General features: G+C 41.2%; 4 protein-coding genes across 6 annotated transcripts; 3 read left to right on the top strand and 1 right to left on the bottom strand.

Moving 5' to 3' along the window:
- The first annotated feature begins 400 nt into the window (after positions 1-400).
- On the top strand, positions 401-5834 carry gcna (germ cell nuclear acidic peptidase). 3 transcript variants are annotated; one of them, XM_028416542.1, is made up of 17 exons: positions 401-597; positions 1066-1191; positions 1282-1384; positions 1477-1549; positions 1645-1694; positions 1781-1847; positions 1941-2011; positions 2397-2724; positions 2855-2904; positions 2997-3063; positions 3152-3219; positions 3693-3806; positions 4516-4666; positions 4751-4895; positions 5020-5155; positions 5245-5449; positions 5576-5834. In XM_028416542.1, the coding sequence occupies exons 2-17, from the start codon at positions 1090-1092 to the stop codon at positions 5805-5807; spliced, it is 1962 nt and encodes a 653-aa protein (XP_028272343.1). In that variant the 5' UTR covers positions 401-597; positions 1066-1089; the 3' UTR covers positions 5808-5834. The 3 variants fall into 3 exon arrangements, with proteins under 3 accessions (XP_028272343.1, XP_028272342.1, XP_028272344.1); XM_028416541.1 differs by lacking the exon at positions 401-597 and adding an exon at positions 707-788; XM_028416543.1 differs by lacking the exons at positions 401-597; positions 1066-1191; positions 1282-1384 and having other exon boundaries at positions 1645-1660.
- A 671-nt stretch (positions 5835-6505) lies between these two features.
- LOC114443103 (olfactory receptor 4K13-like) lies at positions 6506-7870 on the top strand. Its single transcript, XM_028417014.1, has 4 exons — positions 6506-6603; positions 6690-6938; positions 7024-7125; positions 7271-7870. Exons 2-4 carry the CDS (start codon positions 6723-6725, stop codon positions 7868-7870), a joined length of 918 nt encoding a protein of 305 aa, XP_028272815.1. The 5' UTR covers positions 6506-6603; positions 6690-6722.
- A 479-nt stretch (positions 7871-8349) lies between these two features.
- cetn2 (centrin, EF-hand protein, 2) lies at positions 8350-10466 on the bottom strand. The gene is made up of 5 exons (XM_028416054.1): positions 10200-10466; positions 9919-10083; positions 9702-9830; positions 9370-9507; positions 8350-9189 (listed from the first exon to the last, which is right to left on the bottom strand). The coding sequence occupies exons 1-5, from the start codon at positions 10272-10274 to the stop codon at positions 9100-9102; spliced, it is 597 nt and encodes a 198-aa protein (XP_028271855.1). The 5' UTR covers positions 10275-10466; the 3' UTR covers positions 8350-9099.
- Positions 10467-11274: 808 nt separating this feature from the next.
- nsdhl (NAD(P) dependent 3-beta-hydroxysteroid dehydrogenase NSDHL) lies at positions 11275-14588 on the top strand. Its single transcript, XM_028416529.1, has 7 exons — positions 11275-11497; positions 11584-11745; positions 11831-11977; positions 12060-12188; positions 12275-12417; positions 12972-13074; positions 13195-14588. The coding sequence occupies exons 1-7, from the start codon at positions 11477-11479 to the stop codon at positions 13525-13527; spliced, it is 1038 nt and encodes a 345-aa protein (XP_028272330.1). The 5' UTR covers positions 11275-11476; the 3' UTR covers positions 13528-14588.
- Positions 14589-14632: the final 44 nt, after the last annotated feature.

Below are 14632 nucleotides of genomic sequence, written 5' to 3'. Positions count from 1 at the left end.
CTGGTGTATGACAAGATAATGACTCATTCTGGTGCAAAATTTACAGTAAGTAATGAGTAATGTAATACATTAGAAACTACAGTTTCAGGCATGCAATCTGTGTTCTGTAACTGAATACTTTTTAAAGTATCCTTCCCAACAGCTGGCATGTATCTTCTAATGCTTGTCAGAACCGGTATTACTTTACTTTACTATTGGGTATTGCTTTTTGTGGTAAAAAAAAAATTACCGCCACCTATTGTTTGAGCTTTGGAACTGCAACCACTCACATGCACAGTGCAGCACTGATCCAATAGGACTGATTGGACAATGCAGTGGATATTAGACTGGGTATCAGTGGAGATTCTCAGCGCCATCTACCGTCTCGGCCCAAACTGGATTTTTTTAGGCGTAAGAAATGGATGTGCAGTGTGAAGACAGGCGAACTCGTGTGAGTTGGCAGCTTTGTGTCTCGGAAGTGGAGGGACATAACAATGTTGTAATACAACTCAACACCTCTGTGAAGATGGTGTGCAGTCTGCAGTCTGCCACGTTTTATACACCACGACCGCGGGGACCTGCCGCTCACGTTAAAGTCGAGGCAGACGCTGCCAAGCGGTAAACAAACGCAACATCCGTTGTCCATATTTGGTTAAGGGGCGTGGAGAGAACCAGCCGGTGTCATTTGAACCCGAATCCTATTGGTTGAAGGTACTTATGACAACTTCCGGCCAAAAGGAGAACATGATTTAAATTTACTTTCTGTCGGCTACCTTGTCTTTGTTATCATTCCAAGATATTAGTATTTGGTAAATATTGTACTTAATTTATTTGTAATTGTTTAGCGATACATTAGCCTTAAACGAAGATTCAAGTAATTTATGCTGATGGAAAAACACCGAATCTGCTATATTTTTAGCTGTTGTGATGTTTAGCTAGCTTTAGCTGGTAACGGTAACGTGTTCTAACTACAGATTATGACAAGCAATGGTAGAAACAGACGTTGTCAAAGGGATTTAAAACACAGCTTTTAGTAATAAGTTGACTCTGTTTTGTATATATTTTTTACTGTCCTATTAATTGTAGGGTTTATGCCTGCGCTGGACAACTATGGAGGAAAATATGGGCGATAATACCTACAAGTTGTTTGATAGAGTTGCCAAAAAGCTGGGGTGGATGGACGAGGGAGGATTGGATGCAGCAGAAAAGAAGGTATGTTGTGTTTTTATTTAGACTTTATTACAAATAATTCACTGCTGGAAATGTGTGCGATACTTAACAAAGATTCATCGTGGTTTGTAGTTGATGGGTATAATTGGGAAGACTCGTCATGCTGGCTCAAGTGACCATCGATCCGCCTATCGGTCTGAAAACAGTGAGTCCAGCGAGGATGACTTCAAACAGTGTAAGTGATTTGGACTTAAACGGCTTTAAAATGTGACTCTTACATATATGGTGTTATTTTTCACTTTACCCTTTACATTTTTATTTCCTTAGTTCTTGAGGAAAGGTCTACACCTCAGACTAAAGCTATTTCACAGAAGACATGCAGTTCTGCAAAGAAAGACCGGTATGGAAATTAAATTTGTCACTACTTCATCTATAATCTATAATAACTCTACTGCTCATGGTGGTCTATATATAAACACGATTTGCCCTTTTCAGTTCAACCGTTGTTGAGGTGAGCTCAGACGATGATGTAGCTTTTGACACATGTAAGTGCTGGACCCTTTGTGCTGGGTGGGTTTTTTTCTGTGCAACCATAAAATCATAAGAAATCTGTCTTTTTTGCACATTGTAGTTCTGCACCGAATGAAAACACCTAATACCAAACCTAAAAAGACATCAGAAAGTGGGAGTCAAGATAGGTGAGTCGTGTATTCTTTTTATGAAGCCTTGTGTGTGTGTGTAAGTAAAAGTTTCACAAAACATCTCCTGTGTCTCCTGATTTTATATCACAGCCTCCAAAACTTCATAGTGGATGACTTCTCATCAGACGATGACTTCATTGAGAGGAAACCATCTTTTAAAGGTTGTTTGAATTATTTCTTAAAATTAGCCCAGTACTTTTGTTCTGGTATATTTAAAAGAAAAACTAGTCTGACACTAATATTGAAATAGCTGCATGTTTAAAATTGGGTTTTAAAAAAAATAAAGAACTAAATTTTAAACGCCATACACCTCCCGCTAAAGCTTGCAACTTGGGCACAGATGCATCATTTTCGATACTGACATGAGCCATGTAAACATATCTACCATGTTATTTTGCTCTGAATTTGTGTATAAATAGTTTTATCTCATACGCTCCTCTTCCTGTGTGGATGTAAACCTATTCAATTTCAATCTGCAGTCGTACAGATTCTTATTGTTGGAATAGTTTGCATTGCAGTGATTTTTCCGTGTCCTCTTTTGTTCAGTTCCTAAGAAGAGCAATACTCCGGTGGCCCAGCACCCACCACCACGGAGGCCGCTGTCCCAGCTTAATTTACCGGTCTTTCTTGGTGACAGTGATGATGATGATGATACTGTGATCAAGAGCACTTGGAGGACTCGTCACCAAAGGCCTAATGCCCTTCTAAAAGCTAACAAGAATAACCCACTATGTGATAAACAGAACAGTTCGCCATTTTCTACTCCCTTTTCTCCTTCTCTCCACAAAACTGTGACATCAGCGACTTCTACCAAACGCACTCTTTCAGGGCCTTCTAATTTACAGAGGCCAAACAGTGCGGCAGCGAAGGACAGGTATGACAAAACAAAAATGTTCCTAAAGCTTCCTTTTTGTTTTTTTAGTATTAGTTTTATTGTATTATTTGAATTTCACCTCTGCTTTGGTCATGATGATATACATTTAAACCAGTTTTGTTGTTTTCAGTTCAACAGTTCTTGAGGTGAGCTCGGATGATGATAAAGCTTTTGACACATGTAAGTGCAGGACTTTTTTCTGCAGAGTGTAATCTCTCAAAAATCATAAAATGTTAAAAATTTGTCATGCTTTTTTTTTTTACACACTGAAGTTCTGCAACGAATGAAAACTCCTAATGCAAAACCTAAGAAGGCGTCAGAAAGGGGGAGTCAAGATAGGTGAGTGTGTGTGTTTTTTATTTTTTAGGTGTTGGCACTGTCAGCAGTGAATGTTTCAAAATATCATGTTTCTTTTGTGTTCCCACAGCCTCCAAAATTTCATTGTGAATGACTTATCAGATGATAACTTAACTACACCAAAACCATCTTTTAAAGGTAAGTTTAAGCAATCTTTTATAAAAGTCCCCCAACACTTTTTTACTGTATTTCAGAGAAATCGTCCCTGACCTTCTGTTTTTGGACAGGCCCTGTGCTTTAACACATTTAGTTTGAATGATATACTGTGTTTAAGTCTTAGCTTAAATTTGGGCAAGTTTACATTAATATCTATGAGGGTCCATTTTGTGGCACATTTATATTGTAGATTTATTTGTCAATTTTGGCAGTTTGGTCCTTCATGAGATGGTGCATTCAATGTGCTGACCTCTGTCTTAGTTTAAACCTGATAATGACACTTAATTATGTAGTTATGAGTGCTTGGAGGACACCTTACTCAGGGGCCAGTCCCATTTTACAGACTAACAAGAGTAAGTTTTGTGCATTTTGTGCATAAAAAGGATAGTTTTCCAGCATTCTCCTTTTTCTATTCCACATTTCTCAAAATATCAAATACCTTTTTTCTTTTTCAGGGCCTTCCAAACTGGATGAATCAGACAGTTCTGAGGAGGAGGAGTTTACATCACTACTGGACAGAGTGAAAAAGAAAAGCAGCAGCCATTCATCCCCACCCAAGAGTACAAAAGGTAAAATCAACATTCTTTTAGATCTCTTGAATTCAACCGTTCTTATCGTCCAGATCTCACCCAGGTGCGCTGAATGTTGCATCTCACCTGATTGTAAAACTGGACCTGTGGCCAGTTGTTTGTTAGCATATGCGGCGCCTACTAAATATAAATAAATAAATAAAAAGACAACAGGCAATTTCTGAAATGTGAAGCAGTGACATAGGAGAGGGGGAACAGACATGCAAACCTCTGGATGCTAAAGTACACAGGGAAACATATTGTAAACGGTGTGTAAGTTGGTTAAACTTAAATTACATTTGCTGGAAAAAAACACACCTAATACATCATAATGTTTGTTATTGCATATTGGTTGAAAGCAAGTCTAAATGATAAAATGTATCACTGTGACTGGCTTGTGTGAAAATCCTTTTAATTAATTGTTCAGTTGACAAGAGATTCAACAAATTTAAGGATCAGTCATAGTATTAGATTGTATTACGTGTTTCTCTAAAGTTTAAAACATGTTTCCATGCATTGAACAAATACTTTCTGGTGATGTTTTTGTCTTTACCTGGAGAAAGAGCAAAAATAAGAAAACACAGATGAATCCCACAAGTCTATGGGTACGAACAAAATAAGATAATAAGAGGCTTCATTGGATCATGACAAACTCAAGCAGTGTTTTGCCATGTAAGATTATCTGAATACTTTTTCTTCTTACATTTAGAACCATTCAAGGTGCCTGCTGCTATTTCAATTCCTCCTGCAAAGGGATCTTCAAAACGAGGCTCTAAGTCATTAGGGGAATCACCTGGGAAGTCCTCTACCTGGAAGCCCACAATCAGTCAGACAGAGCCCAGACATGGTCCCACCAGCAGGTACATATGTTTTCATGTCTTTAAACATGTCTTTAAAAGTGTATACTGTGCCAACAACAGCGTTCTGTCTCTTATTTCTTCTAGAGTTGTGCTGTGTAAGACCCCGGGTTGCTTCTTGCAGTCACTCACAAACCCTGGCTCCAGCTATGTGAGCAGTTTTAAGCAGAACAAGGAGGAACTCACAAGAAAACTCTACCAGCTGTACAATACCACAGTGTTTGACAGTAAGGTAAGCAAAGACTTTTGTTTTCATTTTCATCAATTAAACCATAAGTGTTACTTTAAGTTGCATTATTACTAATTGCTGTGTTTACATATATATGGTGTTTGTCCTTTTTCCTGACATTTAATAGCTCCCCATCAATATGTCAGTGACATGGAATAAGAAGATGCGCAAAACAGCCGGCTACTGTATTACAGGGCAGGAGAGAGGTGGAGGGAGCCGCTACGCCCGCATTGAGCTGTCAGAGAAAGTCTGTGACTCTGCAGGTAAGGCTCCGGTAAACAAAACACCCATCTGTAATAAAAGATGCCATCATTAATCATCATTTTGTTGTTTTATTGTGCTTCCCTCCTAGATCGTCTCAGGGACACACTGATACATGAAATGTGTCATGCAGCAACATGGCTGATTAACAGTGTTAGGGATGGGCATGGAAACTTCTGGAAGATGTACGCTCGCAAAGCCACGCTGGTGCACCCCGAGTTGCCCATGGTCACACGCTGCCACAGTTATGACATCAAATACAAATTCCAATACCAGTGCACCCGCTGCAAGAACACGTATGTCTGCTTTCAGATTGATTCAACCCACTAATGTCACATTGGTCTTAAATATTCACCATATATTTGCAGACTTGTGAGTTAATTTCTGCTAGTAAACATTTCTTTTCCCGTGATTCTCCACAGGATCGGACGTCATTCCAAGTCCCTGGACACACAGAGGTTTGTGTGCTCCCTGTGCACAGGTCAGTTTGTCTTACTGACGCCGTCTAAACCAAGGGCTCCCACACCTTTCGCCAACTTTGTCAAAGAAAATTATGGGAATGTACGACAGCAACTTGCAGGACAAAGCCACGCGGATGTGATGCGTAAACTCAGTGCAGACTTTGCCTCAAAAACGAAACTCAGTGAAAGCTAAATGTGAAACTTCTACAAAGAATACCTCGAAAACACCTCAGACATGTGGCCTTACGTCATTGGGCAGCTATGATTATCAAGATTTTTTTGTTTTTCTATGTCTTATTTGTGTTTGTCTGTGAATCATTTTAGTTTCTCTAACTGGAAAAAACTGAGCCTTAATAGCAAGTTCATGATCCTGTTTGTAATATTTGTATGTGTTTATGTCCAACAACAAATTTATTCCATTTTGTTTGTTTAATATACTGGAGATAACAATTTCATAATGAAATGATACAGTGTAGTTCTGAGGTTTGGATTGTTCCATGTTTTTAAGGTTGTGATGTTATTATCAATAAAGGTGTAATTTGTTTTAAAGAGAGTAATTTCTTACTACATTCTCACATCCTTAGTTAGTCCAAAATACATAGTGCCATTTTTTTATTTACTTTACTCTGGAAGAACCTTTTTCTTTTTAACGTTATACAGCAATGCGTCTGAGTAAATGATGTTGTCTCCCTGGTATCCATGACTTTATTAGGCAATCATTGACAGGTAGTTCTGAACAGATGCATTAATATTGACCCTGACTTAAATAAATAAGCAAATGCGATCCTGATACCAAACATTAGCTGTTGACACATCACTGTTAGAGCGGATGAGATTTGACTTGATGACATCATGAGGCTGAGTAAATGTAGGTGGGTGTAGGTTGAACCAGTTGAAATCAGCAGCTGAATGAAACAGGTGTGACCATGTGTACCGAGTTGGAAGAATGAAGACAAAAGGTCAACTCTGAAGCAGATGCTAAGGTGGAGGTAAGATCATGTCCTTGTTTTCTTTTGTATAGGAGACACCAATGTTTTAATCTTTGCGACTGCGATGAATATCTTTTTCCTTTTAGTGGAGCAGCTGCCTTCAGAGGACCTTTGATGTCATGGACCCCCACTGCAATCTGACGACACTGGAGGCCCAGGCGCAGATCGACACCACCATCTACCACTTGGTTAAGATGGTCAGCATGTGTGTGAGCTGCAGCTTGAACGCAGTGCTCAGCGTACCTTTGCTCCTGGTCATCCCTCGCTCGCCGTCCCTCCTCAGACACCCTCGCTTCCTGCTTCTTATGCACCTTCTCCTCTGTGACAACCTCCAGGTACAGTGACACATTTTCACAACTGTTTCAGGCAGTGTATTATGACACTATGCTAATGTTATCCTGATTTTGTTTTTCTTTTTAGCAACTATTCTGGACAATCAAATCATTTCTCCTAAGCTCCACAGAGGGAATGTCTGTGACCGAGTGCTTGATCTTCTGTGCTGCTAACCAGGCCTGTGCAATGGTTTGTAATACATTTATTATATTTTTGCATTATATGTAATATGACATCTACTGCAACTGACAGGTAAATATTTGTTGAGGAGAGTTAATTGTAGAGCACAGAGAATTGTCTCTTTTGAAAATGATGGCTGTTACTCTGTTCACAGGTGGACCTCTTCCTCAGTACTGCTCTGGCCCTGGACCGCTTTGTAGCCATCAAGTGGCCCCTGCACTATCAATGCTTGATGTGTCCCCACAGAAAGAGAGCAGCTGTTGCCTCTATATGGACCTTATCAATCTTACTAAGCGGTGTGACACTGTCTATCAGCCTCAGCACCGTCAACGTCAGTTTTTCCCTTCACCGTTGCCGACCTCTCATCTTGACACCGTGCCTGTCTGGGACGTCGGCTCTGGTGATTTACAACACCGTGGGCTCTGCTGTGGTCGTGCCTCTCTGCTACCTCACCATCCTGGGATGTTTCTGCCTGGTCTACTTGGATGTTCGTACCGGACCACTCTTCACTAAGAGGGCCTGCGTGACCCTGACGCTCCAGGCTATTCAGACCATTCTCTTTTCAGTTCCTGTAGTGATGGACAGCTACCTGCTCCCTGGTTACCTGCACAGTGATGCTCTTGATATAGCAGCCACAATAACCTACAACCTGGGGGTGTCGCTCATCCCTCTGGTGTATGGGTATCGCTCTCGGGAACTGCAGCAGAGGATACGACAGGTCGCACACATGAACAAAGTCACCAACCAAAGTTAGATGAAATTCTACTCTCTACTTTAATTATGTACAACCGTGTTTGGCCATCTGCTGTTGTAATACTTTTCTTTGTCTGACCTCAGTTGGCTGTTTATGAAGGTCCTATATAAATAAAGTCAGCCCACTTGGATCAGCTGGAAGATTAAAACAATAAGAAGCTCAAAACAAGACAGCACAAACTGCTTCAATATATTTAATCTGTGTCTTAAACACTAATGCACTATGTTTACTTGTTAGTTCACTATGTATTATACAAAACATTCAAGAATATAGAGGAAAAAATCTGCACAATAGAAGGATAAATGCTGCAAGAAAAACACAACAATCATAGCTTAAAGACAGTGGGGAAGGGAGGTGTGCAGGTCAGAGAGGCCCGGCAGCTTCCCTGATTGTGATGATTGCCCCTTGAAGAGGCACAGGCACAAATCCACAGGCAGCATGGAGAGGTTAACCTGCTTCTCATGATACAAATTTTTCAAGAAAGCTAGTACAAAAAAAAGCTGAAAACATGAAACAATGGAGTCATCGGTGTCACCAAAAGCAGCCACAGATGGATCCAACATAATGCACAGACTCTACTATCAAACTAAATCACTGGAATGTTCTGTGTTTGTCGCTGAATCGAGGCAGGCACTGAGTATTATCTTTATCAATATATAATCTCCATAAAAGAATGCAGCATTCTTAACAAAAGAGGGAACTCTCTTGTTGTTTTGGCAGAAATAATATACAAGGTGTGACTGATACGTTTGTGGACTGAAAGCAGAAAGAGATGAGCTACAGCTCTTGTTACTGAGACACTGGCCTTTTGTTCGGTCATGTAAGGTGGATCTGAAATCATCCATCAGTTGCACTGTTCATCTATCGTTGCATCCTTAATCTACCTCTTCCCTAAGATAAAAAAGGGGCCTCAGTGGTGACCATTTTAACAGAGATGGTGACATCATCCCTACTGTGGACCACTTTTAAAAGGTTTCTCTTTGTCACTTTCTTCCCAGGACCAGGAACAGATCAATCACCCCTCATAGATTATCACTTAAGAATAATTTGGCATTTCACCAAACTCCTTTAATGTTTAAGTCTGATATGTAACATAAAACTGTATGGCACTAAACAACAATAATGATGAAAAGGGATTATCAAGACAAATGTATGAGCAGCATTACATGTAAAACCACCAGGGGTACCCTCCACACTGCATCACCGACCATAACGTCATGCACCTTCCTTCAGTACAGGCAGGTTTTCTTCATGATGCGCAGGAACTCCTGCTGGTTCACCTCTCCGTCTCCGTCCCTGTCGGCTTCATCTATCATCTCCTGCAGAAACATACAACACAAAGAGAAAGTGAGCAGAGGACCTGATGATGTGAGTTGATGTTATTCTGAACTGCACTTGTGGCTATTTGCTTTGTAAACAGCCTCCTTTTGTTTTTACTAAGAGGACCTGCTCATATGGATGGAGAGCTGTAGTTTTTTTTTCATAACATTATGTCTCACCTGCAGCTCCTCATCTGTCAGGTTCTCTCCAAGTTCCTTGGCTACTCTCTTTAGATTCTTGAATGAGATCTTGCCTGTCTCGTCATCATCAAAGAGGCGGAAAGCTTTCAGGATCTCCTCTTTAGAATCTTTCTCAGCCTGAAAACAGAGATGGAGAGTAGAGTTCCTCAGCTGAAAGGGACCGCCTGCAGTCAACATGCAAATGTGGCCGTCAGACAGTATAGTTGTGTGGTGAAATCTATGGTAAATTTGGGGTTTAAAGTTTGGATGACAAAATGAAACATAAATATAACATTGATCGGGTTAATACACATATATTGATGTATAGCTACCATTTTCTGTGTCATGATGGAGAGGAAGTCGGCGAAGGAGATCTTTCCTGTGCCATCCTTATCCACCTCACCAATCATCTTCTTGATCTCCTCCTTCTTTGGTTCAAACCCCAGAGCTCTCATCGCAACCTGGGACAGTTTTAAAGAGCAGAACCTTCAATTGTTGTCTTTGCACTGAGAGCCGTGCCTTTGTGCCCACCTTTGTTTTTATTATTACCTTGAGCTCCTTGACGTCAATGTATCCAGAGCCATCAGTGTCAAACAGCTCAAAGGCCTCCCTGATCTCCTGCTTCTGCTCCTCTGTCAGCTCCGGCTTTGGGGTTGTCTTCTTGCGAGGAGGGGGCACTGGCCCCTGCAGGGACGGCCTCTTGGCACTGGTAGCCTTTTGGGGACACATTCAAACAATTTAACGCGTATTAAATAGTCACTGCCACTCAGATGCATTGCATTAATATAGAATTAGGTTATTACAATAACATCATGAACATGTTCACTCACCATTTGTTGCCGTATATTTGGGTGACAAACAAGAAATGTCAGGTTTTCCTCCGGGCTATGACACCTCTCTATCATTTAGGGAGGGGGTGATCATAAAACGGTTCCTGCTTCACATCAGCCGCTCGCAATAACCGATTAATTACACTGAATATAACATCAAACTGTTATTCGTCAAACAGCGCTGTTTATTTCACACACACCTGCTGAAATGTGGAGAGAAATAAAAGGTTTCTAGCTAACAGCGTACACATCAGCTCCCGTCACGGAGGCGAGATGTTGGATTTAGTATGTCTGTGCGCCAGCAGGCGCGTTAACACAGGTAACAACCACCGAGGAAGCGGACAGGCGCACGCAGGAGAGGAAATCAAACGCACCAGTCGGGCAAAACGCTGATTGGCTACTGAAAATCACGAGGTCATTACAGCGCTGCACGGTTCAGAGCTAGAGACACGCTACAGACCATAAACCTGTTGGAAAACAATAAGGAGAACCTCTCATGTTTCATTCAACAATCCCAAATTTAATATCAAATCTTTGAGCAAAGCTGTGGTGCATTTTGTTCCTGGTACCACGCGAATTCGCCTCGTAAGGAGCATACTACATACTGTATAATACACTATTACACCTTTGTGCTAATTAAAGTCTAAGTTTACGTTTAAGCCTTTTAATCAACAAGCAAACCTTTAATATAAACCTTTTGAACAATTACCCACTAGTTTTTCTCATTTCTTTCCTTTTTACTAGAGTGAATTTTGAATTAGTAAACAGTTGCAACAGTCTGACTTAACAGGAAATGACATTTGATAGCAAGAATAAGTATTAAGTGATCAAAACAAACACAAAAATGTAAAACTATGCAGATGGTGTAACTTAAGTTTATTTTTCCGGGTTCCGACATGTTTCTGGGCGTGGCTTTGGAGTTGAGAGGCGGATCTACACAGCTTGTGGCTTCTTATTGGTCGAAACTGTGGCGTTCTTTGACGTACGCTCAATCCTACTGGTCTTGTGTAAACGTCACCTTTGTGCGGGGATGCGGTTTGACCAATCACAGAGCGGCTCTGGCTCGGCCGATTCAGGCTGGTCATGGTTCGGTTACAGACGCGCTGGTTCCAGTTAAATAATACAGAACATTGTTCCGTCTGTTTGCTAAAAGCTCCTACATACATGTTGTGAAGTTACGCGCGGTGCTTCCTGTAAATAGAAGTTTGTTTGTTTTTTGTTTTACCACCTCCTGACTGACAGCTCCTGATTGGTTCACCTGTGTTTTTTGCATTAATATGGCTACACGTGTGCGACCGGTGAGTTCAAACAACGCTAATAACATTCAAGCAACGTTAGTTTTGTGTTTTTTAGTATCTTGTATAAGGTATGGCTTGCCCTACAGAGCAGTAAGCGGTGTGCGGTGATCGGAGGGTCTGGTTTTCTGGGCAGACACCTGGTGGAGAAGCTGCTGGATCGGGGCTATTCTGTGTCCGTGTTTGACATCAGACAGAGCTACGAGCTGCCAGGGGTCACCTTCCACCAGGGAGACCTCTGCAACAAGCAAGTGAGACTTTACCTAACCTCAGATTGTATAATTTGTGTTCTTGTCTGATACAAAGATGTAATGATTCTGTCTTGTTCTGCTCCAGGCTCTGCTGCTGGCTCTGAAGGATGTGTCCCTGGTTTTCCACTGTGCCTCTCCAGCCCCTGCTAGTGATGACCGTGCACTCTTTGAGAGGGTCAACATTCAGGGCACGCAGACTGTTATTCAGGCCTGCATTGAGGCTGGAGTACAAGTGAGGCCCTTATTTTTTATGGCTAATTTTAAAGAATAGCAGAAGACTTCAAAGTGTTTTGTTTGTCTGATCAATTCCTCAGAAACTGGTCCTGACGAGCAGTGCCAGCGTGGTGTTTGAGGGGGCAGACATTAAGAATGGGAGAGAGGATCTGCCGTATGCCAAGAATCCCATTGACTACTACACAGAGACCAAAATTGAGCAGGAGAAGGTAGGAGAGTTTCTGACGTGTTGCTTTTTCAGAGCACTCGGTTTTTCAGCGTGCACATTTCTTCAAAGTCTTTCTCTGTGTTTTAGTTGGTTCTGAAAGCGTGTGACAAACAGAAGGGTTTCCTCACAGTTGCCATTCGACCTCACGGCATCTTTGGTCCTCGGGATCCCCAGCTGGTTCCCATTCTTGTGGACACGGCTCGCCGGGGAAAGATGAAGTTCATCATAGGGTAAGTCAGGTCAAAATACTACTGCTAAATGTATGGATTATTACGTCATCACATGGATCAGTGCATCATATCTTTGCTTTTGCTGTGTTTGCTTGTGTTTCTTTTGTTTTTGTCAAAGTTTTAAATGAGAATGTAACTGCAGTTTAACCATTAAGGTTCCAGCTGCCCTGCAGTAGCAGTAGGATGTTTCCCTGCATTGGCCCTGAAACAGATCCCACACAGGAAGTTACAGAGGCGGGACAAACCCAATACACCCCATTAGTTCCTGCAGTGAAAAACACCCATTACAATTAACCTGTCATTGCTTAACTTTTTTGTTTTTTCATAGAATAGTAAGGAAGAATTTCTCAGTTATCACCTTGCTGCATGACTTTAAAACATATATTTGCTTTCATGCCCATTACTGTTATTCATATCATCTGAATGCTGAACACCTACATGTCAAGTGTAGCGTTCACTCTATCAGCTGCCCCCTCATTCCTCTGTGAGGTAGTGACTCAGCCTGTAGACTGCAGTGTTGGTATCTATAATTCTTTTTTCTTTGTTTTCTGCAGTGATGGGACCAACCTGGTCGATTTCACCTTTGTTGAGAATGTAGTTCACGGACACGTCCTGGCTGCTGAGCACCTGAAACCGGACTCTCCCATATGTGGAAAAGTGAGTGAGAATATAATTTTCAGGATCAGACTTTTCATTGCTTTTTGCTTTGCACTGACCTTTCAGACCAAATCAGGTAAACAACTGTTTAATCTTACACCCCTCTCTTTTCATCCCTAGCCATATCATATTACCAATGATGAGCCAGTGCGGTTCTGGGACTTTATGTCTGATGTGTTGGTGGGTCTGGGATATGCTGCTCCACGTTACCACCTCCCTTACACTCTTGTGTATGGACTGGCCCTGCTCCTCTGGCTGCTGAGTTTGATCCTGCGTCCTCTTATATCCTTCAAACCAACCTTTACACCCATGAGAGTGGCTCTGGCTGGAACCCACCATTACTACAGCTGTAAGCGTGCGAAAGAGGACCTGGGCTACAAACCAGTAGTCAGTCTGAAGGAGGGGATTGCACGCACTGTGCAGAGCTACCCTCATCTCAGACATGGGGCATGATGGTGGAACAGAGATGGACCTCTGGGACCTGCAAGGCGTCACAGTCAGGATGAGAGTAAAGTGATCAGGTTTCATTGAATGCATTGAATGAGGAAACTGTGACTGTTTATATATGTTGTTTGCTTTTTGTGTTTTCTATGCACATTTTACACCAGCAGATGGCAGCAAATAGTCCTCGAATGGGTCCACCTATTGCAGTCTGTCAATACAGTGCACACACCACAGACAAGAACAGTTCATATAACACTGGTTTTTATATTTCACCCATGAGATGCTGCTATATAAAATGCCTTAATACATTCCTCCAAACTTATATTAACTCATAACTTAAAAATGCAACATGGACAATTGTCCAAAACAATGAAGCTTTTTCTTTCAATTAAATAAAACCTTCAGCGACGCCTCGGGCAGTAGGATGCATCAGGTTTGTTGACCATTAATAGATTACAGTGACGACGAAATACCTGCGTGACAGATTGTAAACCAAGATGGAGACATAACCCTGATGTTAAGATTCCAAAATTATCTTGTTCAAGAACCTTCAGTGCTGAATACATATTTTATATGCATATACTATTTTTTTTATTAGGTGATTTCTGACTTTTCCCAGCTCATTGGGATGTGGACAAATGTTTGTCAATGCAGGAAAAAACCAAAACAAACCTTATGAAGCCCACTGAGAAATTGTAGTACCAGCTAATATGCAGCCCAAGAATCCCATTATCCTGTAAAAAAGATAAATATCTATAGCTTGGTGTGATCAAACCAACCTGCTGATGTTTTGTTGTGAAACAATGAGATTGAAAAAGAAAAGGATGTTTTGCTAAAGATGTGTGAAAGATTAAAAGCCACAAATCAGAGACTGAATACAGAATTTCTAAAAAGTTTCAGGAGAAAGTGCACAAAGCTATAACCTCTGCTCTGATAATGCTATGTGCCACTCTGGTAGTAGATACTGCATGTCATTGGGATGGCATGTGTGACTTGAGGAAATTGTTAAAATGTTATTCAAGAACTGTCACTGAATACAATAACAGGATGGGCAATGACTACACAGGGTAAGCCACAATATTTATCTCTCCACATTCTCGCTGTCAGTTTAATT

This window comes from Parambassis ranga, chromosome 10 (genome assembly GCF_900634625.1).
Source record: "Parambassis ranga chromosome 10, fParRan2.1, whole genome shotgun sequence".
NCBI classification, from domain to species: Eukaryota; Metazoa; Chordata; class Actinopteri; family Ambassidae; genus Parambassis; species Parambassis ranga.
This window is presented reverse-complemented; position numbering and strand designations above follow the sequence as displayed.

Excerpts from the sequence above, each read along its gene's own strand:
- gcna (XM_028416542.1), top strand. The coding sequence starts at position 1,090 with ATGGAGGAAAATATGGGCGATAATACCTACAAGTTGTTTGATAGAGTT. Across the intron at positions 1,695-1,780 it reads TGATGTAGCTTTTGACACAT|TTCTGCACCGAATGAAAACA; the intron begins GTAAGTGCTGGA and ends TGCACATTGTAG. Across the intron at positions 2,012-2,396 it reads GAGGAAACCATCTTTTAAAG|TTCCTAAGAAGAGCAATACT; the intron begins GTTGTTTGAATT and ends TCTTTTGTTCAG.
- LOC114443103 (XM_028417014.1), top strand. The coding sequence starts at position 6,723 with ATGGACCCCCACTGCAATCTGACGACACTGGAGGCCCAGGCGCAGATC. Across the intron at positions 6,939-7,023 it reads TCCTCTGTGACAACCTCCAG|CAACTATTCTGGACAATCAA; the intron begins GTACAGTGACAC and ends TTTTCTTTTTAG. Across the intron at positions 7,126-7,270 it reads CTAACCAGGCCTGTGCAATG|GTGGACCTCTTCCTCAGTAC; the intron begins GTTTGTAATACA and ends CTCTGTTCACAG.
- cetn2 (XM_028416054.1), bottom strand. The coding sequence starts at position 10,274 with ATGATAGAGAGGTGTCATAGCCCGGAGGAAAACCTGACATTTCTTGTT. Across the intron at positions 10,084-10,199 it reads CAAATATACGGCAACAAATG|GCTACCAGTGCCAAGAGGCC; the intron begins GTGAGTGAACAT and ends TGTCCCCAAAAG. Across the intron at positions 9,508-9,701 it reads CCATCATGACACAGAAAATG|GCTGAGAAAGATTCTAAAGA; the intron begins GTAGCTATACAT and ends CTCTGTTTTCAG.
- nsdhl (XM_028416529.1), top strand. The coding sequence starts at position 11,477 with ATGGCTACACGTGTGCGACCG. Across the intron at positions 11,978-12,059 it reads GCATTGAGGCTGGAGTACAA|AAACTGGTCCTGACGAGCAG; the intron begins GTGAGGCCCTTA and ends TCAATTCCTCAG. Across the intron at positions 12,189-12,274 it reads CCAAAATTGAGCAGGAGAAG|TTGGTTCTGAAAGCGTGTGA; the intron begins GTAGGAGAGTTT and ends TCTGTGTTTTAG.